Source organism: Pan paniscus, chromosome 14 (genome assembly GCF_029289425.2).
Source record: "Pan paniscus chromosome 14, NHGRI_mPanPan1-v2.0_pri, whole genome shotgun sequence".
Lineage (NCBI taxonomy): Eukaryota > Metazoa > Chordata > Mammalia > Primates > Hominidae > Pan > Pan paniscus.
In genome coordinates, this window is record NC_073263.2 from 112,810,438 (window position 1) to 112,834,256 (window position 23,819).

Sequence of the window (23,819 nt, forward strand, 5' to 3'; positions counted from 1 at the left end):
GAAAAGCAGCAGCCCCCTCCGGCAGTTGCCTGCCTTCTTCCTCATGAGTATCCCGTCCTTCCTGCTCACAAACCTCCCGACAGCCGTTTCCAGCACAGCAGAGTGATGCTGTGAAAATGATTCCATTTCTCGCACAAAATCTGCTAGTAACTCCCTACTTTGCTCAGAATAAAGGCCACCATCCTCACCATGACCCATGTGGTTTCATGCCCTGCCCTCCTGCGGCATCTCGGCTCCTTGTGTCTCTCAAGTCGCCACACCAGCCTCCCCCCAGGACCTCTGCATGCTCCCTCGTCAGCCCCAGACACATCTTCCTCCCTGGAGGCCACCTGCCCACCCTGTGGCAAGGGGCAACCCCTGCCCTGATCCAGCCTGGCCCACGCCCTGAATTTGCCTTCTCCCCACGGCCTGGGTCTGGTCCGAGGCAGCCACGTCACTCTGTCCTCTCCCCAGGAGGGAAGGGATTTGGTTTTGTTCTCTGCTGCACCCAGTGCTGGCTGGCAGAGAGGGGTGTCCCGGGAAGGACCGGGACACAAAGGAAGGGAGGGACAGGACTCAAGCACCTGTGCCCACAGGCTTGGTGGGCAAGGGGCGGGGGTATCCTGCAGGGAAGGTGGGACTCAGCCTGTGGTGTCCCCAGCAGCGTCTTGCCCCTGGAACTCCCTCCCTACATCTGTTCATCTGAGTGGCCTTCGTCCTCAATGCAGCCAGTGTTAAGGTGGACACGCACACGGCTCCGAAGTCCTGTGTGACGCCCACGTGACCTCATGGGGCTGTGTGATGTCACAGCGGGCGGGGTGGTGTGTGCCCAGCCTGGTCCCACAGTCCACAGTGAGCGGCAGACAGAGGGGTGGCCAGTTTGTTGTTTTACCTAAAAGGTGTTTTCCACGTGGAGTAGGACTGAGAGGCACAGGTGGCTGAGGGGACCCGCCTGGGACGTGAGGCGCAGGTGAGTCAATGAACGCCCCCTCCTGGTGTGAGCCGCCCACTCCCCAAACGACGTCCCCAGGGCCCCGCCCGTGCTGACCTCTCCTGTTTTCCAGGTGTGCTCGGCCCCTTCATCTGTCAGCTGCAGCAATGGAATACATGCTGGAAGTGAAGAACTCTCCGCGGCACCTCCTGAAGCAATTCACAGGTATGGAGGGAAGGCGCCAGGGGGGCGGGTGGGGCAGGGGAGCAGTTGGGGGGGGGGGCGCAGGGAGGAGCTGTTTGAGCCCCTGGCGCGGACAGGGGGTCCTGGTCCCAGACCTGGCTAGGAGGGCAAGGCAGCAAAATGTGTGTTCAGGAAATAACCTGGGAAAACGCTGTGAAGACTTCATTTTTGAAAATTTTATTACAAAATACACCCGAACCTGAGGTTTTCTAGATGAAGAAATATATTTAACTATTTCCAGGGGTTTAACAGGTCAAAGGCATTTTGTCCATGAGGTGCTGAAGATCCACTTCAACTACTTCATAACTTTTATTGCAGGAGTGACTTTTTTAATTAAGGAAAAATATTTATCGGCAATGAAGAAGTTCCCCCTTCCCTTTCCCCACCCGGGCAACTGACCCGGAGGCAGACACTCACCACTGGGACTGGAAGGAACCACCGGTGTGGGATGTGGCTTCTCCCACAGGTGCCGTTAATGTGCATAGATGGGGGATGACAGTGACTTATGGTCAGGAAAAGGAAGATTCTGGAAGTTTGCACCTCCCCCGGGAGGCAGGAGATGCTACCTTCCATGGCTCAGGTTTACCTGCTACTTGAATGTTTTTTTCTCAATGGATCTTGTGTTCATGCAATGCTTTTATAAAACAACAACAACAAAAACAAAAACAAAAAAACAAGAAAATCGGATGGGCGTGGTGGCCTGTAATCCCAGCACTTTGAGAAGCCAAGGCGGGTGGATCACCTGAGGTCAGGAGTTCCAGACCAGCCTGGCCAACATGGCGAAACCCCATCTCTACTAAAAATACAAAAATTAGCCGAGCGTGGTGGCGGGTTGCCTGTAATCCCAGCTACTTGGAAGGCTGAGGCAGGAGAATCACTTGAACCCGGGAGGCAGAGATTGCAGTGAGCTGAGATTGTGCCACTCCACTCCAGCCTGGGCGACAAAGCGAGACTCCGCCTCAAAAACAAACAAACCAAGAAAATGGAAGAAAAAGAAAACAAATTAGATTGTTTGGGGTTGTTACCTTCGTTGGGAAGGTAGGCTAGGGAGCGCCTCTCAGGCTGGCCAAGATGCTGGCAGCCACTGAGCACCTGCCCACAGCAGCACCCGGCCCTGCAGCTCTCGCAGCGGGACAGGGCAGCCCAGGTGCCAGGAATGTGTGGCATCTGCCAGACTGCGAGGCCTTCCAAGGCCACCAGGCCACCAGGCTTTGTCACACCAGGGGGCAGCTATCTCTTTGGACAGGAAGAGGGGTGTCCACAAGAGGGGTCTTTGCAGTTCCCTATCCAGATGCACCCAGGGTGGAGTGGGAGGCCTGCGCCTGGGGCCCCGAGGGAATGGGCCGCTCTTGTGGACAGCTGGGGTGGCCCCTCTCATATTCTGGCAAGATGGCCCTGTAGCCAGGGCAAGCACGGGGGAGAAAGCGCTCCCTCTTCCAGGCCCTTGGGGGCCACCCTCCTGGTTTCTGCTTCAGGGCTGTAAGCAGTGCAGCTGTTGTGTGTACAAGCTGCTGCTGCTGGGCCTGGCCACCCCGTCTGTGAGGGGCTGTCAGGGGCTGCTGGAGGCTGGTGCCACTTCTCAGGGTGCATGGGACTGGTGGGAGTCATCTCAGGTGTGCCAGGTCACCCAAGGCACTGCCCAAGCTGACCCTGGGCTGGAGTCGTCTCACCTTGCCATGGCCATGCCCAGGACCCAGTTCCTGGTGTCTGCAGGCGACACTCCTGTGTGCTCCCCACACAGCCTGTCCTCGTGAACTGAAGAAGGCATGCAGGGGGGTCAGCATTGTCTTTATCATTCTTTGCACACTGTGGCGTGGCTGTTTTGCGACTGTTTCTATTCCTTTAGGGGTGTAGGGAAGCTGTGAAATGACAAGGCCAGGGTCTTCCTGGCTTGGAGCTGGCTCAGGTGTCAGCACCACCGGTGGCCTCAGCAGGCAGGTGGGGAGCTGGAACCTTTAGCCACAGTGGCTGGCCCTGGCCCTGCAGCTCAGGCCCTCTCTGCCGCCCACCCCTGGGTCTGAACCCAAGAAGCAGCCTAGAGGAATTCCTCCTGTCCTTTTCTGCGCAACTTTGCAGATGTGGAAGAGACTCTGTGGCCGGGTGCAGTGCAGACTCTGGCCTCCAAGCCCACCCACTCTGCAGCCTCTTCCCATGTGGGTGCAGAGCCCTGCACGCCTCCCCTTCCACACAGCCCTGCTGGGCTTCCCCATGTCCACACTCACTCATCCGGGACAAGAGGCAGCTGGGCCTCCAGACAGCCCCCTAGCAGGTGATGGCCTGAGGCTGGCTCCCAGGGCACCATGTTCACATGGCCCTGGATGGCGGGTGACCTGGGGGTGAAGGAGCGGAAATGAGGATGGGAGGATGACAGGTGGCCCCTGGGGAAGAGGCGTGTGTGGGGCCACTCAGCCCTGGCTGGAGGCTCTGCCTTACTGCGGGGTTACAGCCTCGGCTGCTGCCTGTCAGCTGCTGCCTAAAGATTAAGGTCAACTCCCTCCCTAAATAAAATAGTTTCTGCAAAAGTGCTTTTAAACTGTGACACACTTTCCACACCGGTGTGAGTTCTTCTCTGAGTGGCTTGTATGAAAGAGTGGGGACTCGAAGCCACTGCTTCTTCTCCACAGGCTCGGGGGTCTGTGGACATATTTGGACTCTCTGTGTCCGAATCCCCGGGATCTGTGGTCCTGCACGCCCCAGATCCCCATCCGTGGTTCACACGCGCTCCAGGCAGGAAGGCCACACACACGAGCCTCTGCACACACCATGCCAGCTCCCTGAACCTGCTGTGATCCCTGCCCAGCTTCCTCCTCCTCCTCCTTCTCACCTCTCCTTCCGTGTTCTGATGCTCAAACTCCAGGAGAACTGGTGTCTTCTGTCCTAAGATAACTTGACATGCAGCTTCAAGCTCAGTGTCAAGAAAATGGGTCTCCAGGTGCAGAGATTTTTACGTTGTTTATGACATCTGCTGTGAAGACACATTCAGCCGGATTCCAGGTGGTGTCACAGCTCACGGACAGAAAGGGGTGTGCAGTCTGGGCCCGCTGAAGGTCCTGGGGGTGCTGGTGGCAATCGTGACCGCAGGCACGTCTCTGGAGTTCCCACACATTTCCTGTCACCACTGTACTCAGAATCTTGTCTTCTCTTCCCGCCTGGACCATCTTTGGAAACCTGTCTGTGGTCGGGTCTTGCTGTCCCTGGCCACGCTGCCAGGAACCCTCAGCTGGGACATTCTAGTGGGCCGCCGGGCAGTGTGGCTTGGAGGTGTCCCCTGGAGGCCAGCCTGATGCCTGCCTTTCTAGGGGAGCAGCTCCCAGCAGGGAAGCTGAGCCTCAGAAGTGCTGGAAGCCTCCACGGTGCTGTGAGGTCATGGCTGCTGAGTCTGCCGGCTGCTTCTCCAGGAGGCGACCATGGTCTGTCCCCTGCTAATTGACTGCTTCATCGGGAAACGAGGTGGCAGAGGGACTTGGATGGGGAGTCACACTGAGGACCCGGCGCTGCCCTGAGAGAGTGTCTGGGCTTGACTCCTCCCCCCCCCTAGGAAGAATCCCTGCAAGTGTGCGTTTCACAGAGAGCGGGCAAGGGAGGTGGATGGAGCACAGGAAGGAGAAACGCCAGGGAATCGTCAGCCACACTTAAAATGGTGACGCCTCCCCACCTGGATCATCAGCCACGTTTAAAACGATGATGCCTCACTGCCTGGGTCGGAAAGCCCTGGCCTCAGATCTGCACCTCTCTGGGCACCATGCCCCTCCTGAACCTTTCCTCTCCTGCTGCAGAAGCAGCAAAATGCAGAGTGAAGAGACTTTCCATGGCCTTGGAGAAAAATAACGGAACATTTACCACCGTGCTGGCGTGGGTGTGTTAGAAGCCCCAGGAGGTGGCTGGCGGGAAGTGGGATGAGCGAGGGAATGAATGGCAGCCCCACTGTCCCTGGGGAGCGGTGGCTTCCCTGGGCTTGCTATCCACGCAGATGGGGTGACGGGACAGATTCATGGGATGAGCTTTGAAACCTCACTCCACGGGCCCCCATCTCACCTGGCACCCCTCAGCCAGGGTGGCTTCTCCCAGGAAGCACTCGGCTCATTTTAGATTGATTGATTTAACCCCAGTCTCGTTTCAGTAGATCAGGAAGGACGTGGTTGCCCCGCCATCCTGAGGCAGCGCCTCCCCGTTCCCCTAGCCTGGCCCAGCCGATGGCTCCTCTCCCCCTTCCCAGCCACGCTGTCATGACTCTGGGAGAGCACAGGGAGAGAGCCAGGCAGTGAGCCCTGCGCTCCAGCCGCCCTGGCTGTGGTGTGGGGGGTGTGGAGGGCCTACTGGAGATACCACTGCTGGTGCCAGTGGCCGGGAGTCCAGTACCTGTGCAGTGGGCGAGCTGCCAGTGATGTTTCTAGAGGGAGCAGGGAGCTGCATCAGCCCTGCCGATCCCCCACCATGTGGGAAGCCCACCTCGGCCCCCTTGGCAGCTGTGATCTGGTGCCTGCCCAGAAAGCCTCAGCTTACTCCAACCTCAAAGCCTGTTAGGGGTTGTGGAGGAGGGTGGAGGGCCGGGCTAGGAATGGAAATGCGTGAGAGACTTTTCAGGGTCTACTGGGTTTTTAAAATGCATGGCGACATTGTGGAGGTGCGTGCAGGAAAATAATGGTGGGTGTGGAGGGAAAATGGGACACCGGAGGAGGCGCAGGAGGACTGACGGGATCCGACGGCTGGGCGGTCAGATGCGATGGGGACTGAACTTTTAAAATGAGAAAGAATGTATGAACGTTTGTGTAGTGATATTGAAGAGAACAAATCACTTTATGAATAAAAATAATGCTTCGTTCAGTGGCATATTTCCTGCCCAGTCTGTTTGCTGAAATTAAACATCCGCTGTCACCCGGAGCAAGTCTTCAGAAACCTTTGTTCTCTTGGCTCTGTGAGCAGATGCCTCTGTGCTGCTGGGGCTTCTCCTCCCGTGTCTGGGGACGGTGGGGAGGGCGCCTGGCACCGTGGAGACAGCAGGACCCTGAAGCCAGAGGTCTCTGTGGATCCTGGCTCCGCTGCGTCCAAGCTGGTGGGATCTTGGGTTTCGTCTGGATCTTCCCAGATGGGGTGGAAGAGCGTTCAGGCATCATGAGCTGGGTGCTGGCTGGTGTCTGCTGGGGTGGAGGAGACTGCGGGCAGTGTGAGCCTGTCTGGTGGGGTGGAGACTGCGGGCAACGCGAGCCTGGCGCTGGCGGGTGTCTGGTGGGGTGGAGGAGACCATGGGCAGCGCGAGGCTGTCTGGTGGGGTGGAGACTGCGGGCAACGCGAGCCTGGCGCTGGCGGGTGTCTTGTGGGGTGGAGGAGACCACGGGCAGCGCGAGGCTGTCTGGTGGGGTGGAGACTGCGGGCAACGCGAGCCTGGCGCTGGCGGGTGTCTGGTGGGGTGGAGGAGACCGCGGGCAGCGTGAGGCTGTCTGGTGGGGTGGAGACTGCGGGCAACGCGAGCCTGGCGCTGGTGGGTGTCTGGTGGGGTGGAGGAGACCGCGGGCAGCGTGAGGCTGTCTGGTGGGGTGGAGGAGACTGTGGGCAGCGTGAGCCTGGCGCTGGTGGGTGTCTGGTGGGGCGGAAGAGACTGCGGGCAGTGCGAGCCTGTCTGGTGGGGTGGAGGAGACCACGGGCAGCGCGAGGCTGTCTGGTGGGGTGGAGACTGCGGGCAACGCGAGCCTGGCGCTGGCGGGTGTCTGGTGGGGTGGAAGAGACTGCGGGCAGTGCGAGCCTGTCTGGTGGGGTGGAGGAGACCACGGGCAGTGCGAGCCTGTCTGGTAGGGTGGAGGAGACTGCGGGCAGTATGAGCCTGTCTGGTGGGGTGGAGACTGCGGACAACGTGAGCCTGGCGCTGGCGGGTGCCTGGTGGGGTGGAGGAGACTGCGGGCAGTGCGAGCCTGGCGCTGGCGGGTGTTTGCTGTGCAGCTGCTATCATCACCTGCGTCAGAAAGTGGAGGCAGTGGCGGACTCTGTGGGTAGTGTTTGTGAAGTTCTGGCGCTATGTCCACCCTGGAATTGCACTCCAGGAAAAAGGCCGTGGTGCCTGGATGCCCTGGGAGCAAAGCCCTCCTAGTCACCCACTGTAGACACATGGGCTGCTGCATAGAACGTGGGGGACCATCTGGCCAGCCACAGCCCGAGACCAGTCACCCACCCCAGGCCCCTCTGAGCCTGGCTGTGCAGTACCTGCCTGCTGCTGTGGGGCCTCTTCCAGCCTCCCCTGACCTCTCCCTACATGGTAGGTCAGCTCAAATCACACACAGCCACCCCATGCAACTGAGGGAGGAGAGGGTGGCAGCAGCCGGTGACTTCAGCCTGCCCTGTGCACTCTGCCTTGGCAGGTGTGGCATCGCCTCGGCAGGGCTCCCGTGTCCATGATGCTTCTGACAGAGGATGAGGGCTGCAGCCGCAGCATTTGCAAACCTGGAATGGGGGTGTCTTGAGAAGGGGAACCTGAAAGACTAAATCAACCCTAAGGAACACAAATGGGGCTCCTCAAGGGTCAAGAAGGCCGGGCAGCTCCCCTCCCGGCCCCTGTCCCAGTGGAACAACTTACAGAGGGGCCAGGGAAGACCCCCAGTGGCTTGGGTGCAGCCTTGGCCTGGGGCATGGAGCCTGGCTTTGTGGGACTGCAGTCCACCCAGCAAAGGTCTCTGCGGGCACCCTGGGCCCTCACCTGCAGGAACCCCCTTCATCATCCAGCCCAGTCCCTCGGTGGCCCATGGCCGATCAAGGCAGCCACATCCCTCGGGGCTGAACATGTGTGAGGCTGCTGAACTCCTCTGGAAAGGGTCGTCTGCCAGGAGCTCTCCCCGCCCTGCTTCCTTTACCTCCCATGGCGCGCCGCACACTCATTGTCTTCCCTTTTTCTCCCTTTGGGTCAAAACTGGCATTAAACTTTCTGTCCTTTTGATTCAAGTTTTAAAATTCTGAAATAATCCTCAGCTCATGCTGCTAATTCTAACTCCTGTATGCTTAAATGTGAAATAATTACACGTTCCCTCCCGAACTCCCAAGCAGCCATTGTGTGAGCCCCGCGCTTCTGTGGGCTCTGTCGTGCGCCCTGCCTGGCGCTGCTGCGCGGAAATGTATTATCTCCTAATCGTTAGAGGCCCCTGCATTATTCTGTGTAATTAACTTGACATTATTTTGCTCAGAAATTTAATTCATTCTGGATCTTAGTTTCAAATAAAGATTTGCAGGATGCATAATTGAGAAAATAACAAAACCACAACACAAACCCACAGCTGCTCCCCACACCGGTTCCCAGGTTCTTTAGCGGAGAGCGGAGTGGCTTTGTTTTCGGGGGTGACACTTGTGTATGTCTGTGCTTTTGCAGTGTGTGACGTTCCTCTGTATGACATTTGTGACTACAACGTCTCCAGGGACCGATGCCAGGAGTTCGGGTGCTGCTTCTACGAAGGCGTCTGCTACAAGAAAGCGGTCCCCAGTGAGTAGACGCCCCGGCCACCCCGCGGTGGAAGCCGAGGTAGCTGGTGACCATGCCGACCACTGCCCTGCCTGTCTCCCTTCCTCGGGGTCTCTGTTTGCTGGAAACACCTTTGTATTGTTCTCTGGCCAACTCTTCTGCTCCGTCTTAGTGGGGACAGTAGACTCTGAGTGGGGTTTGGGCTGGAGGGCCTGTGAATGTGACGTAAGCCACCATAGGGGTTCCATTCCCAGATGGGCTGAGCAGGGCATGGACGGGGACAAATGGAGGCCCCCTTCATGGAGGAATTTGGCCATTCTGGGTGGTTGCAGAGGCTGGATTTGGGGAAATAGTGCTGCAGAAACATGGGGCGCCGGCAGGGCCCGGGCCAGTGGCCGGGTGTGGGGTGAGCCCATCAGGGTGGAGCGGACCTTGTCCACCAGGGGCTCTGTGAGCTTGGCCCTGACTGGGGACTCCGTGGGCTGCTTCAACGTCAGACTAGAAGCCAGACCAGACGTGAGGATCTGCTGGTAGCCCCTCAAGCCCCTCAAGCAGCACGGGGTGAAGTGAGGACAACAGGCACCCAGTGGGTGGGTAAGGGAGCCAGAGGCGTTGCCACTCCCCATCCCCGTGAAGGCTTCCGGAGGGAGGCGCGCCCTTCAGAGGACCATGGCTAGTTGTAAAATGTGTTCGAAGGGAGGTGGGAGAAGGTTAAGAAACCAGGATGGCGTGCGCGTGAAGGGCGTTGGGCTCCCACCTCCTCAGCATATTCTCGCCTGTGAGTGCACCGGCCTGCGCCGCTGAGGTCTTCTCATTTCCAAACCCTCATCAAGGTCCACGTGAAGCTTCATGTGTTTCCTTGTCCTGTGGAGGCCCCTTTTGGAAATGAGGGTAAAGGGGCTCTTTGTGCTGCGTGGGGAGGGGTGGACAGCAGCACGGAGGGGAGCGGCCTGCACAGCACGCCCTCGGGAGGGAACAGTGCAGCTCTTAACGGTGGAGATGATGGACGTGGCTGATGAGCTCTCACAGCTCTAGGCTTCCTTGGAGATGAGTTCCAAACCCTCCCTGTCCTAAGCCACTCTTTTCTCCACCCCCAGCACCCCAAAGTGAGTAAAGGCCCCTGGCTTTGTGCAGCTCAGGGCCATTTCTTCTTCCTTTTACTCCTTTCTCCTGCATTTCCCACTAGACTGAGCCTTCAGAGACCAGGCACCAGGTCCTCTTCATTCCCTGTATCTAGTAGGGCTTAGAAAGTCGGGAAACGTTAGTGACTGATGGGAATGAGTGACTGATGGAAATTTCCAAGTAGTGACCTGCTGGTGGAACCTAGCACAAGCTCGGCTGCTCACCGCTTGCAAAGCCTGTAACAAATGAAGGGAAAGTGACTTTATTTCCAAAGCTAGCAGTGGGGAAGTGGCTGACTTGCACTTCCAACTTTAGGCTGGGAAGAGGGGCTTAAAAAGAGGAACTCAGAATGGGAGGCACATGGGAGGGGTGCTTCTACAAGGTCTGAGGGTCTCGTTCCAGTGGCGGTCGCAAGCCACAGCCCACCTGGAGCGGGAGGTGTCGTCATCTTGATGGCTGGTTGTAGACTCACTGCCTTCAGGTGATCTCTGGCATTTTGCAGCTGGTTCTCTATGCTTGGTCTATCTCAAGATGAGCCCCTAGAACTTGTAAGTAAGCCCATAATTAAATACCAGCACACAGTTAGATAAATGTGCATGGGGCTAGGGGGCACGTGGTGAGAAAGGGAGACCATGATGTTGCAAAGAAAGTACATTTCAAGGCTATATTTTAAGACTAAGGAGAACAAAAGTTTTTTGCAGTAAGCTTTCTGCATCATGAGACTAGGGGAAGAAGAGAAAAAGGAAAAAAAAAGTTTTAAAACTCATTTTCAGGCTAGACTGTTTGATTACGTGGGGACTGCCCAGTCCTACAGACGTAAAGCCTTAAGCCAGCTCCTCTGAGATGAAAGGGATATTCTGGGCACAAAATCAGTCAAGAAAGAAAGCGCTGATGGGATTCTGGCTTGCTCCAGAGAGGGTGTCTGTCCTGCTTCGTGGTGAAGATTTGGCACCTCATCAAAAGAAGATGAATTTTCGCTCCTCAGAGACAAATGAGAGGTCACAATGGATACCACTGATAGTTGGGAAGGTTTTCTGATGACGACGGCTCCTGCAGATCCTGGCTTTAGAGACTCGGGACCAGACCCCTCGCTGTCCCAGCCTCCACTTCCAGGAGCCTCTGGGATTCCCAGGATCTCACGCCTTCCTCTGACTACAGATAAAATCGGTTGGAAATTGCTTCAGCTATTATTTTTACCAAGATACTATACCATAAAATTCACCTTTTAAAGTATACAATTCAGTGGCTTTTAGTATATTCACAGTCGTACAGTCATCACCACTAACTCCAGAACATTTGTACCACTCCAGAAAGAACCCTCACGCCCATTAGCAGTCGTGTCCTATCCTTCCCTCTCTCTGGCCCCTGGCAGCCACTCATCTGTCTATGGACTTCCGTATTATGGACATTTCATATAAATGGAACCACATGATTTGTGGTTCTTTCACTCACGTAGTTCTCAAGGTTCATTCATGTTGTAGCAGCTGTCAGTACTTCTTTTCTCTTTATTGTGGAGTAATTTTCCACTGTACAGGTATGCCACATTTTGTTGACCCATCTATCAGTTTATAGACATGTGGGTTGTTTCCACTTTTTGGCTATTATAAATGATGCTGCTCAGAACATTTGTATATAGGTTTTTGTGCAAACATGTTTTTTATTCTCTTGGGTATATTCCTAGGGGTGGAATTGCTGGATCATATATTAACTCTATGCTTAAATTTTTAAGGAACTTCCCAACTGTTTTGCAAGGTAGCTAGATCATTTTCCAGTCCAATCAGCAGCATATGCGAGTTCCAATTTCTCCACATTCTTGCCAACACTTGTTGTGGTCCTTTTGTTTACAGCCATTGTAATGGGTGTGAAGTCGTATCTCATTGTGGTTTTGATTCATATTATTCTAATGAATAATGATGTTCACCATTGTTGCATTTTTTTTTTTTTTTGGCTATTCGGATATCTTCTCTGGAAGAAAAGTCTATTCAAGTCCTTTGCCCAGTTTTAAATTGGGTTGTCTTTTTATTATGGAGTCGTATGGGTTCTTTATATATTCTAGATATTAAACTCTTATTAGAAATGTGACTTGCAAATACTTTCTATTATTCTCTTACATGTCTTTTCTTTTTCTTGATAGTGTCCTTTGAAGCACAAATATTTTTAATTTTTATGAAGTCCATTTTATCCATTTTTCCTTTTGTTGCTTGTGCTTTGGTGTCACATCTAAGAAACCATTGCCTAATCCAAGGTTGCAAATATTTATACCTGTAATATCTTCTAAGAGTTTTATACTTATAACTCTTACATTTTGGTCTTTTTATCCTTTTTGAGTTAACTTTTGTATCTGGTGCAAGGAAGGTTTCCAACTTCATTATTTTGCATATGGATATTCAGTTGTCCCAGCATCATTTGTTGAGAAGATTCTTTTTCCCTGATTAAGTTGACACCCTTGTTGAGAATCAGTTGCCCATAAAAGTGAGAGTTTATTTCTAGATTCTCAATTCTATTCTGTTCATCTATATGTCTATCCTTAGCCGGTGCCACAGTTTTGATTACTGTAGCTTTGCAGTAAATTTTGAAATCAGAATGTGTGAGTGCTTCAACTTTGTTCTTCTTTTTCAAGATTATTTTGGCTGTTATGGGTCCCTTGCATTTCCAGATCAAATTTAGCTTGTCAATTTCTGCAGAAAAGAGGTCCTTTGGCAATTTGATTGAGGTTGTGTTGAATCTGTATATAATTTGGGAAGTATTGCCATCTTTACACAATATTAAGTGTTCTGGTCCATGAACAGGGGTAGTCTTTCTATTTATTTCGGTCTTTAATTTTTTTCAATATTTTATAGTTTTCAGTGTACTGATCTTGAGCTTTTTAAATTAAATTTATTCCAAAGTATTTTACTGTTTTTAATGTTACTATAAATGGAATTGTTTTCTTCATTTACAGATTGTCTATTGCCAGCATATAGAAATATAATTGATTTTTGTATGCTGATCTTGTATCTGGCAACCTTGTTGAACTTGCTCATTCTATTAGTTTTCTAGTTGATTCTTTAGGATTTTTTGCATACAAGATCATGGCATCTGAAAATATAGTTTTACTTCTTTTTTCCTAATCTGAATGCCTTTTAGTTCATTTTCTTGCCTAGTTTCTGACTAAAACCTCCAGTACAATGATGAATAGAACTAGGAAGAGCAGAAGCTTTGTCTTGTTTCTGATCTTAAGAAGAAACTTTCAGTGTTTCACCATTAAATACAGTGGTAACTGTGGGTTTTACTAGATGCCATGTATCTATTAATAGTAAATGCATGATACAACTTGGAAACACACGAGTTGAGAAAGCTCCCTTCTCTTCCTGCTTTGTTGAGTGTTTTTATCATGAAAGGGTGTTGGATTTTTTTTCAAATTCTTTTTCTGCATCTGTTGAGCACCTTAATGGTGCTCTTTATTACTTCATGTGGATTTGACTTACTGTCTACTCTTCTTTCATTTTGTCCTAAGGGACTCCCTTTGGTATTTCTTATAAAGAAGCTTTGCCAGAGATGAATATCCTGACTTTGTTTATCTGGAATGTCTTAATTTACCCTTCAATTTTGAAGCATAGAGTTTCTGTATATAAAATTGCTGGTTGATAGTCTTCCTGACAGCCCTTTGAATGTTTTATCTCACTGCCTTCTGGCCTGCATGGTTTCTGATGAGAAACTGCTGTAAATCTTAAGGCTCCTTTGTATATAATGTGTCACTTCTCTTATGCTGCTTTCAAGATTCTCTCTTTGTCTTTTGCAGTTTGCCAGCTGTCTGGGTGTGGATCTCTCTGAGTTTATCCTACTCAGAGTTCACTGAGCTTCTTGGATGTATAGATTAATGTTAACCAAACTTAGGAAGTTTTTACCATTATTTCTTCAAATATTCTTTCTGTTCTTTTATCTTTCTCCTCTCCCTCTGGACTTTCATTATGTGTATTTGATAGACTTTATGGTATCCCACAGACCTCTAAGGCTGTATTAATTTTTCTTGGTTATATTTTCTTTCTGTTACTTAAACTGGATAACCTCATTGACCTATCTTCAAGTTTACTGATTGTTTTGCCTGCTCAAATCTGCTGTTGAGCATCTCCAGTGAATTTTCATTTCTGTTATTGTACTCTCAACTTCAGAATTTCTTTTTGGTCTTAATAATGTCTATATTTCTATTGATATTTTCTATTTGGTGAATGTATTAGTCATTATTTACACTGCTATAAAGAACTACCTAAGACCGGGTAATTTATAAAGGAAAGAGGTTTAATTGACTCACAGTTCTGCATGGCTGGGGAGGCCTCAGGAAACTTACAATCATGCCAGAAGGCAAAGGTGAAGCAAGACATGTCTTACGTGGCAGCAAGGTTGTGAGAAGGGAACTGCCAAACACTTTTAAACCATCGGATCTTGTGAGAACTCAGTATCATGAGACTATCATGTAGTAAACTGCCCCCATGAGCCAACCACCTCCCACCAGGTCCCTCCCTTGACATGTGAGAATTACAATTCGAGATGAGATTTGAGTGGGTCACAGAGCCAAATCATATCAATAAAATATTATCCTTTTACTTTTATTTAGTTCCTTAGACATGATTTCTTCTAGTTCTTTGAATATGCTTAAAATAGTTGATTTAAAGTCTTTGTCAAGTAAGTCCAATGTCTGTGCTTCCTCAGTGATGATTTCTATTAATGGCATTTTTTATGTATATGGCCATACTTTCTCATTTCTTTGTATGTTTGACATTTTTCTTTCTTGAAAATTGGACATTTTAGGTAAGATAATATAGCACCTCTGAGAATCGGGTTCTTTCACCTCCCCGGGTTTTATTGTTGCTGCTGTTTGTTGTTGTGGTTGTTTGATGACTTTCCTGAACTAACTCAGTAAAGTCTTTATTCTTTGTGGTGTGTGACCACTAAAAAGTCTTCTTGGGTAGCTACTAGACAAAAATTCCTTAGATGCCTGGAAACACAAGCCTCTCAGACTTTGCATAGGGGTTCTGTGTGCATGCTGAGGCACACCTTCAACAAAGTCAGAATATTTCTAGCTCTGCCTTAGCTTTCACTTCCTGCTTATGCACATCCTTAAGTCAGCCAGAAGTGAGGTCCCAGGGCCACCATAGGTCTTTCCTTGCAAAGCCCACAGCACTGGACATGTCCATGGCCCTCTAGATTCCCAGGAATGTGTCAGAGCATTTCAGAGCTCTCTATGCACATCTCATTTCCCAGATTTTCATGTTAAGCTTGTTAGTTAGCCTCTTGTTTTCCCTCAACTGCTAACCAACACTTTAGCCAGTAAAACAATTTTCAGTTGCTTCTGATTATTTATAACAAATGCCTGGGGAAAAAGCTGTTCTCACCGAATGAGCTCAGATCAAATAAAGCTGATATTCCAAGGAAGCACCAGACAGATCAAATAATGACAACTCTCCGACGATGGGGCTTTGAAGGAGGTCCCACCCTGTTCTGCCCCCTGCAGTGGCTGCCAGGCTGCTGGCTTTACCATGATTACAGGTTGTTGATTTTCAAGCTACCATGGAGCTGGAGGGTGGGCAGGAGAGATGGGAACAGGGCTAGATAAAAGGTCCAAGCTTGCTCTTTTACTGAGATTCAGCTGTTTGCCTCAAACAAACAGATTTCTGCAAGCTTTTGGTTAATTTCCAGACTTCTGAAAAACTTTCCTCTGATGATTTTTGCCAGTGTTCTCATTGTTTTTATGGAGGAAGAAATTGGCAGGGGGGTTCTCGCTCTGCTGTTTTTGCTGATATCACCCTGAAAGTTAATTATGGGCTTTACTGAAGCCCTAGTCCGGTTGTACATAATCAGTTAGTGAGAGTTACAAGATGTAGTGCTTTTTCCCAAAGGAGTCCATTATCCTTCACCTGACTCACCTGTCTCATCGTAAAACCCATGCCCTTCAGCCAGAATCTTACTTGAGAGATCTTTTTGGGTTCCAGGCCTTCCAGTGTTGAACGGCCTCTCATATGGCTTCATTCCAGCAGCTCGTCCTCTGAGGCATGTGGCAGTACTCCTGAAGCCAAGCTCATGGCAGTGGGTGCTGACTTGGCCATGGTTTGCTGCATTGGCACTTGTCATCATTTTGTTTTTGTTGTGTGAAATTGGGGTTTGCTGCTCACGTTGCATATGCAGAGAGCAGCAGATGCTCACAGTCGTGCTCAGTTCATTTCCATCATAGAGTTGGACTTCTTACAGAACTCCAGTTTCCAAGGCACTTATACCACTTAGTTTTTCTGAGAAGTGTACCATTTAAGGCTCCTGAAAGTGGCAATCGTTAGCATCCAAAAGGTATTAAGTTTATTCTTTCAATCTTCTCCATATAATGATTAGTGATCCCAATTTCCTCACATCCCAATGAAGCAGAGATCCAACCGTGTAAAGTGGTGTAAATGCATCACTCCAGGAAGATCACAGCTAGGAAGGGAACTCACGTCCAAGCTGCTACTGCCGCTGCTTTTGCCACCTCTCCCATCCCCTGAGCACCTTTTTATCTGTACCGTGCAGGTGCTGGCCTGTTTGTAAGTGTTGGCATGTATGTCGAACATGGCTTAAGTTAGAACAATCGCCGCATGCCTGTCATCCATTTTAAAAGTGAGCCTTAATCCCTATAGCAGCGTCACGACTGGTGTTATAAGGAACCCAGAAGAGAACACAGGCTCTCAAGAATGTTTTTGACTTGGAGAGGGCTCACTGTTTTGCAAGGGGGTATATCATTTTTGCACGGAAGCAACCATTAAGTTCTTTCCATCATTCTAACTTTAACAGCTGGGTTGTGTGACTGTGCTTTTCTTGACTCCTGACTTCTTTCGGGCCTGTAGGAAGAGCATGGGCAGTGGGCCCTGCCTTGGGGCTCTCACTGTGCCCTCACATTACTTTTCATTTCTTTGACATCTTTCTCATTCAAAATGACGAATGAACCATTGTGCTGTGCAAGTTGTAGTATTCAGTGACAGGGTATTATGAGCTCTTTGTGCACATAATTCCATGTTATGAAAACCTTTCACCAACTTCTTAAATTGGCTGGTTTGAAGTGCACATTGTGTTATGGCATAATCTGTATTATTAAGAATATGAATTGGGGAATTAGCATTAGATCTTTCAGAAAGAATCGGGAATTCAAAGAGAAAGACTTGCCTTCATTCTTCAGTCTTGATTTAGGGTATGTTATTTAACATGTCATTTCTTCTAAGTATCTGACTTCAGTTTCTTCATGGGACTTGCTGAGATGATTTCAAAACTTTTGTTTAACTATATTTTGGGAACATTTACCAAGACGTTTCTTAAAGAAAATAATCCTTTCTTCAATTGCTGCTGTTCTGAAAGATAAACCAGACTTTGTGGTTTATGATAAGCCAAAGATATGGTCTGTAATAAATAGTGTTGCTAGACAGACACTATACGGAGCGCATCATTGAGGTTGAGTCTCCATCTTTAGGAGCTTGGCATCAACGACAAAGAACGTGAGCACGTAGGAAGATACGGGAGATATACTGACGGTGGAATACTAAGACGCTGACTAATATGTGTGTCTCTTTAACAGGACTTCACTCACATAATTTTGAATTTATTCCATGAGCCAAGACACAGATTCATACTAAGGAATAAAACATTTCCTGGAGTTCAAGAATTTCAGGGTTACCTTCTTGCCTCATGAACGCTCTTAATTCACCCTTTCACTTTATTTGTGCATTTCAATTCAATCAATTCTGTTTGTTGAACAGCATTTAAGTGCAGATTCTCTGGGCAAGCTCTAGGCTACCTCTCAGATCCATCCTCTGTTGCTGTGTGACAAATTACCCCAAAACTTAGTGGCTTAAAGCAACTTAGAGGCTTTGCTGGGTGGGTTGGGTTTGGGTGTCTCATGAGATTGTGGTCAAGATGCCAAGTGAGGCTGCAGTCACCTGAAATCTTGGCGTCCCAGATGATTCACTTTGCTGTGAAGTTGATACCAGATGTTATAGGAAGATGACTCACTTTGCTGGGAAGTTGGTACCAGATGTTATAGGAGGCCTCTTCTCCTCGCCATGAGGGCTGCAGTCTTTCCCAGAGCAAGTGGCCCAAGAGAGATCAGGGCAGAAGCTGCAATGTCTTTTTTACCTGGCCTCGGGGGTTAGACTCTGGCATCTCCTTTGGCTCTAGGGATCAGCGTTGTTCAGTGTGGGAACATCTATCTAGGGTGTAAATACCAGGAGGTGAGAATCGGGAGGCCATCCTGGAAGCTGGTTATGGTAGCCCCGGATATTTGGAGGTGAGTCTGCCCCACTGTTTCCCCTCCTCAGGTAAGCAAGTTTCCACGGGACAGTCCTCACTTAAAGAAATAAGGCAGCTGATTGGAAGAACCTTTGACAAGCCGTTTCCCAGTGTGCTCCTCGGTACATGCACATGCCTGTTATCTGACAGCTTGCAACCCCAAGCCTCACTCCCTTCCTCCAGCCTCTCCGTGAGGAACTCTTATCGAGCGCCCATTGTGTACTTCACCATTCCTTACTGAGGTCACCTCGGTATGAGGAAAATCGAGGATGTGGGTTACCCTCACGAGCTGGCTTCAATCCCCTCTCAGTTTTCTGACTTCAGTCCCCACGGAAAGAATCCTGGGCACCTCATCCATTGCTGGTGGCCCTGTGATGAGTCCAGGGAGTGCGGATCCCTTCGGAAGCTGGCTCGTGTGCCCAGGAGGCCACTTTGTCTGCACCTGCGGCCTCGCTTCTGGGGTGGGTTGAATTGTGTACACCCAGTGCACATGTTGAAGTTCAGATCCCTGGTACCTGTGAATGTGACCTAATTTAGAAAAAGGGTCTTTGCAGGTGTAATTAGGTAAGATGAGATCACAGTGGAGTAGAGTGAGCCCTCCATCCAAAATGGCTGGTGTCCTTGTAAAAAGAGAAGAGACACAGAGACAGAGGAAAGACAGCCACGTGACAATAGGGGCAGAGACTGCTGTGATGCTAGGAGGAAGCCAGGGAGGACCCTTCCCGGGAGCCTTTGAAAAGAACACGGCCCTGCTGACAGTTTGTTCTTGGACTTCTGGCCTCCAGAACCATGAGATGATCAATTTCTATTGTTTTAAGTCCCCCAGTGCGTGGTACTTTCTTACAGCATCCCTGGCAAACTGACACACCATCCAGGGAAATTACATCTGATGGTGTTGTTACTGCTTCACGACTTGGAAGCGGTTTAGCAGGAGGGGAGGTACGGGAATTGAAGCAAATCCTGTCACCTGCACTTGACATTTGCAAGTCAGCCAGTTTCTTTGAGGGAGTAAGAAAGCAATTAGAGAAGAGACTAATATTGATAATAATAACAACAATAAGAATTACTGTGTATATGTGATTAGCCAACCACTTAAGAACTTTACTTGCATTCATTAAAAAATTCCTTACATCAACCTGACGGAAGGAACGTAGAAGAACAAACAGTAGATGAGGATATTATTTGACCAAGGACTCTGAGAGGAGTGATGCTCGTGTACAAATGTTAGGACTTGAGGGGTCCAAGTCCTGAACCAATGAGCCGACGGAGATCCAGATATCAGCCCTCGGTGCTGGGCGGTGCTGCGCCCCTCAGGCCTCTTGCACAGACAGGGCCCTGCCTGCTGAGCAGTGGGCAGTCTCTCAGAAAGAGGCTCAGGAGGGGGCTGAGCAGTTCCTCCTCCCAGTTACCCCCGTCTTGGAGAGGCTGGGAGTGCACTCATGCAGGGAAACCCAGGGTGGCGGGGCTGCCCCTCATGGCCACCTGGGGAGGCTTGACTTTTGCTGAGGCTGGGTTGGAGAAGGCACAGGAAACTTGGGGATTGCAGGAGCCCCTTTTAATACAAGGAAGCCCAGTCAAGGATTTGTCTATGATCCAATAAGTGTTTTCCTTGTATTCAGTTTAGGGGAGGAATTGACCTGGGCATTGAGGAGCCATTTCCAGGGAGCTGGGGAGCACAGCAGGAACAGAGGGGCCAGCGCCATCTCTCCACGCACCCCCGGGGGTCAGGAGCCAGTGCCATCTCTCCACGCACCCCCAGGGGTCAGGAGCCAGCACCGTCTCTCAATGCACCCCCGGGGGTCATGAGCCAGCGCCATCTTTCCACGCACTCCCGGGGGTCAGGAGCCAGTGCTCTCTCTCCATGCACTCCCGGGGGTCAGGGTGGTCACAAGGTGTCCTCTGGATGGCACTGACTACCACCTGGAGCTGCCTTTCACAGGGAGCCCTCATCTGCCTGCGGGGGCCTTTGGAGATGTCCACAGAGCTGAGTCTCCAGGAGACACTGGGGAGGGTGGGTGAGGAGTGCTGACCATGGGCAGCCGTGCCGGGAGGGCCCGCACCCGACTCTGGGAGGGTTGCCTTTTCTTCGTCTTCTTCCTTTTCTATTTACCTGGATCGAAATGACTTCAAATCCCACCATTTTTCAGTTTACATCCACGTGTTCTCCGCCTTGATTGTGATCATCGCTGGGGCCTTCGTCATCACCATCATCTACAGGTCGGTCCCTTTGTTCTTTACTGGGAGGGTGGGGAGGAGGGGACTCGCCTCTCCTGGCCACAGCCTCCTGCCTGCCTGGGCTCCTTCGGGCTTGGTGCTGCTGGGGTGACTGAGAACAGCTCTCCGTGAGCCTGGGAAAGGGAACTGGCCAGGCTCACAGAGGGCCCCACTGATTTTCTCCAGAGTGCTTGTTGATGAAAATCATAACCCATATTTAGTGAGCACCTAAGACTCTTAAGTGCTCTGCTCAGCCTTTTCAGCCCTCGCAGCCACTGACGATGTAAGTGAACTTACTGTCCCCAGACTGGGATGATTGACGCAGCATCAAGGGGGTCCCAAGGCTGATGGATGGGGTAGTGAGGCTCTAACTCAGGCTCCCAGTTGTCTCAGAGTCCCTGAACCCAAGGCTGCCTGCACCTCTTGGCCTGTGGCCTGCGTCCTCATTGCAGGGTGTCAGGGTTTGGAGGTGTCTCAGAGATGAGTCCACTCCCTCTCATTTTAATGGTGATAAAATGCAGACCTGGGGGGCCAAGGCAGCAGGTGGCTATTCCCAGGGCAGGGCTGGAATCCAGCATCTCACTCCCCGGCCACCACCTTCACCATGAGCCCACTCTGTGTGCATACAAGCCCCTGAGATTATTCGAGTCTTTGTCCAGGAATGAGTAAAGCCATTTTCCTACCATGAGTGGTGCTATATGCTGTCTTATGTGTGTTAATCATGAAGATGAGCCGGCAGTAGCCTGCAGTGCAACACACACCTTCCCGCTGCCCGGAGCTGTCTTTGGGAGTCTAGCTGCCTCATACAGCCATCTGTTTGGAGCCTGCACAAGAAACTAAAATGAGGCTGGATGTGGTGGCTCATACTTGTAATCTCCCAGCACTTTGGGAGGCTGAGATGGGAGGATCACTTAAGCCCAGGAGTTGGAGGCTGCAGTGAGCCGTGTTTGTGCCATTGCACTCCAGCCTGGATGACAGAGCAAAACTGTCTCAAAAAAAAAAAAAAGAGAGAAAGAAACGAAAATGAGAACTATTACATCAAAGCATTTACCTTAAAAAATAAGTATGCATGATCAGGAACCTGTGTTTTCAGAGGGATGTCCTGGTGGGTGGGAGGGAGGAACTGGAGAGTTTTCCATCTGTAACTTCCCTGACTGTGATAAAACCCTCTTCCCATCAGAGTCATTCAGGAGAGCAGGAAAGAAAAGGCCATCCCTGTGGATGTCGTGCTGCCACAGAAGTCCAGCGAAAAGGCGGAGTTGGCCTCATCCAGCAGCAAGTTAGGGCTGAAGCCTGTGAGTCCTGGGCCTCCAAGTGCTGGGCCCTCAATGAAGAGTGACGAGGATAAGGATGATGGTGAGAAGCTTCTGGAATGATCCTCAGCCTAAGGTCAAGGGCGTGGCTCTGTTCCCTCGGGAGACCTTCCCTGGGAAGGGGCTCAACATCTACACAGGCCCTTCAACCTCAGTGATCAGTGTTGCAGTTTGTTCAAAATTCTAATGTACCCAACATCGGAGGTTCAGGTTTGCAGGGTGGATGTGGCTGTCAGTGTGAGTTTCCTTCTGTGAGTCTTGTCCTCCCCCTTCCCATCCCCTTCTGCCTCCCTGTCATTTCACCCTCTGGCGGGGCCCTCAGTGTTAGTGTGGGAAGCTCCTGGGGAGGGGGCAAGAGTCCTGCAGAACCTGCACATTTGATCAGGTGACTTCCTGCGGGGAGGCTGCAGGGCTGCCATGGGTACTCTCTGTGGCGCCCTGGCCACGTGGTGGTCTTGGTTGTGCAGGGAGGCTGCCAGGCTGCTGTGGGTATTCTCTGTGGTGCCCTGGCCGCCTGGTGGTCGTGGATGTGCAGGGAGGCTGCAGGGCTGCTGTGGGTACTCTTTGTGGTGCCCTGGCCACGTGGTGGTCGTGGTTGGAGAGGTGGACGATCACTCTATGCCTGCTTCGGTTTCCAGGAAGGAAAGTTGCTCATATGTTGGTTTACCTGCTTTGAGGGCCCTTGGAGGTTGCTAGTTGCTTTTCCTAGATCAGCACCTTGCCAGGTTAGAGAAAGAAACATCTCAAATGGTAATCCTTATCTTCAGAGATGTTTGTACAGGATACAAACGGCCTGGCCTTACCCATTGTTACCAAATAGACTTTGCTTTACAGGGACCATCAGGAAAATCAGGAGGCAGGGTAAGAGGGCAACCCACACTTGATTTCAGATCTGGAATGCCTGGCCCCTAACTGAGGCTGCGTCTGTGCAAATGAGGCTTTCCTGCAGGACAGATGTTTGCCTGGTTAAGGGAGCCTCCTGTTTAGTGAGATGATGTGGGAGGAAGAGTGTTTTACTGTCCCCTAGAATGCAATGAGAAACATAGGAGGATATGGCCATCCCCAAAACTGGCTTTTGAATCAATCATTGCCAATCGGACACCATGTAGATGGGTTCAAAGACCCTGATGAAATCTTTTTGGGACTGCTGAATATTCCATTTGTAAAAACAATTCTTCTTTTCTAAAAATCTAGTAACAGTGACAATAACAGAAGCCGAAGAAACTGAGGACTGACTGAGATGCATGAAGAAGTGGAGATTGTCAGAAATATCCAAATGAAATGGTACAGCAGGTGCACTGTTAACAGTGTGATGGAATGACCACCCAAAGAGAAAAAAATAAAGGTATTTTGAAAATTGCTTCTCGTCCGATGTTGCTTATTCATTGCTATATTTTTATCTTAGGAGAGAGAAAGCCTGTGGGGTAGGAGAGTGGGAACCTGAACTTTCAGTTTTTAATGGCACTGCTTGTCACTAATATTAACACTATGGGGGCTCACAGCATGGGCTCAAGGTGGTGTCATCGAGGTCTCCTTTTCAGAAGGCAGGCTGCACTTTCACCAAGAGTGGGCTGCCACACGGACACAGGCGGTTCAAGACTCTGGCATTTGGCTTTGCTAGGACTTAGCCATGCTGCGAGGGAGGAGCAGCCTCTGGATCTGGATCTGAGAGGCCCCAAAGCATAGGCCGTAGCTGCCTGAGAGCGCCTCATGCAAGGCAGTGCGCTCAGTCCCAGAGTGGCCGACAGATGCTCACAGGCACGCCCAGGCCGGCCCAGGGCAGCCCACGGATCTTGGAGGCTCCATTTTCTCACCTCAAAAATATGCATTCTACACAGGAACTGTGGCCCTTATGTCCACGCATTGCAGCTTTAAAAAAGGATAATAAACAATCCGGATAGACCAGACGCATCCTGCTCCAAGGATTATTTAGATGAGAAATCAGTTTGCATGACCCCCTGGAAGCCCCTCGTCTGCTTTCTGCCTGGTAAACCTTGTCAGCTGCTCATGGGCTTGGCCCAGCGTCTGCACTGCTCTAGGGCTTCCTGCAGGGGGAAGTTATGGGCCTGCTGTTAGCCTCTTTCTTCTCACGGGCACTGACTGGCTGGCCTTAGGCCAATCGGGCTCTTGTATTGGTGTAGATCAGGTGTCAGCACACTTTTTGTAAAGAGCCAGAGAGCTGGTATTTCAGGCTTTCAGTTCCATAAGGTCCCTCCGCTGCTTGGCTCTGCGGCTGTAGCGTGAAGGCAGACACCGACGATGCCTCCATGAAGGTTGTGGCCTTGTTCCAAAAAGACTT

At 50.7% G+C, this 23,819-nt stretch overlaps 1 protein-coding gene across 5 annotated transcripts; it reads left to right on the forward strand.

Moving 5' to 3' along the window:
• The first annotated feature begins 657 nt into the window (after positions 1–657).
• On the forward strand, positions 658–22,880 carry TEX29 (testis expressed 29). Of its 5 annotated transcripts, XM_003832094.6 has the most exons (6): positions 658–949; positions 1,044–1,135; positions 8,502–8,612; positions 20,141–20,210; positions 21,388–21,563; positions 22,715–22,880. In XM_003832094.6, the coding sequence occupies exons 2-6, from the start codon at positions 1,078–1,080 to the stop codon at positions 22,753–22,755; spliced, it is 456 nt and encodes a 151-aa protein (XP_003832142.4). In that variant the 5' UTR covers positions 658–949; positions 1,044–1,077; the 3' UTR covers positions 22,756–22,880. The 5 variants fall into 5 exon arrangements, with proteins under 5 accessions (XP_003832142.4, XP_034792906.3, XP_054953005.2 ...); XM_034937015.3 differs by lacking the exons at positions 658–949; positions 1,044–1,135 and adding an exon at positions 6,022–6,170; XM_055097030.2 differs by lacking the exons at positions 658–949; positions 1,044–1,135 and adding an exon at positions 6,062–6,206.
• Positions 22,881–23,819: the final 939 nt, after the last annotated feature.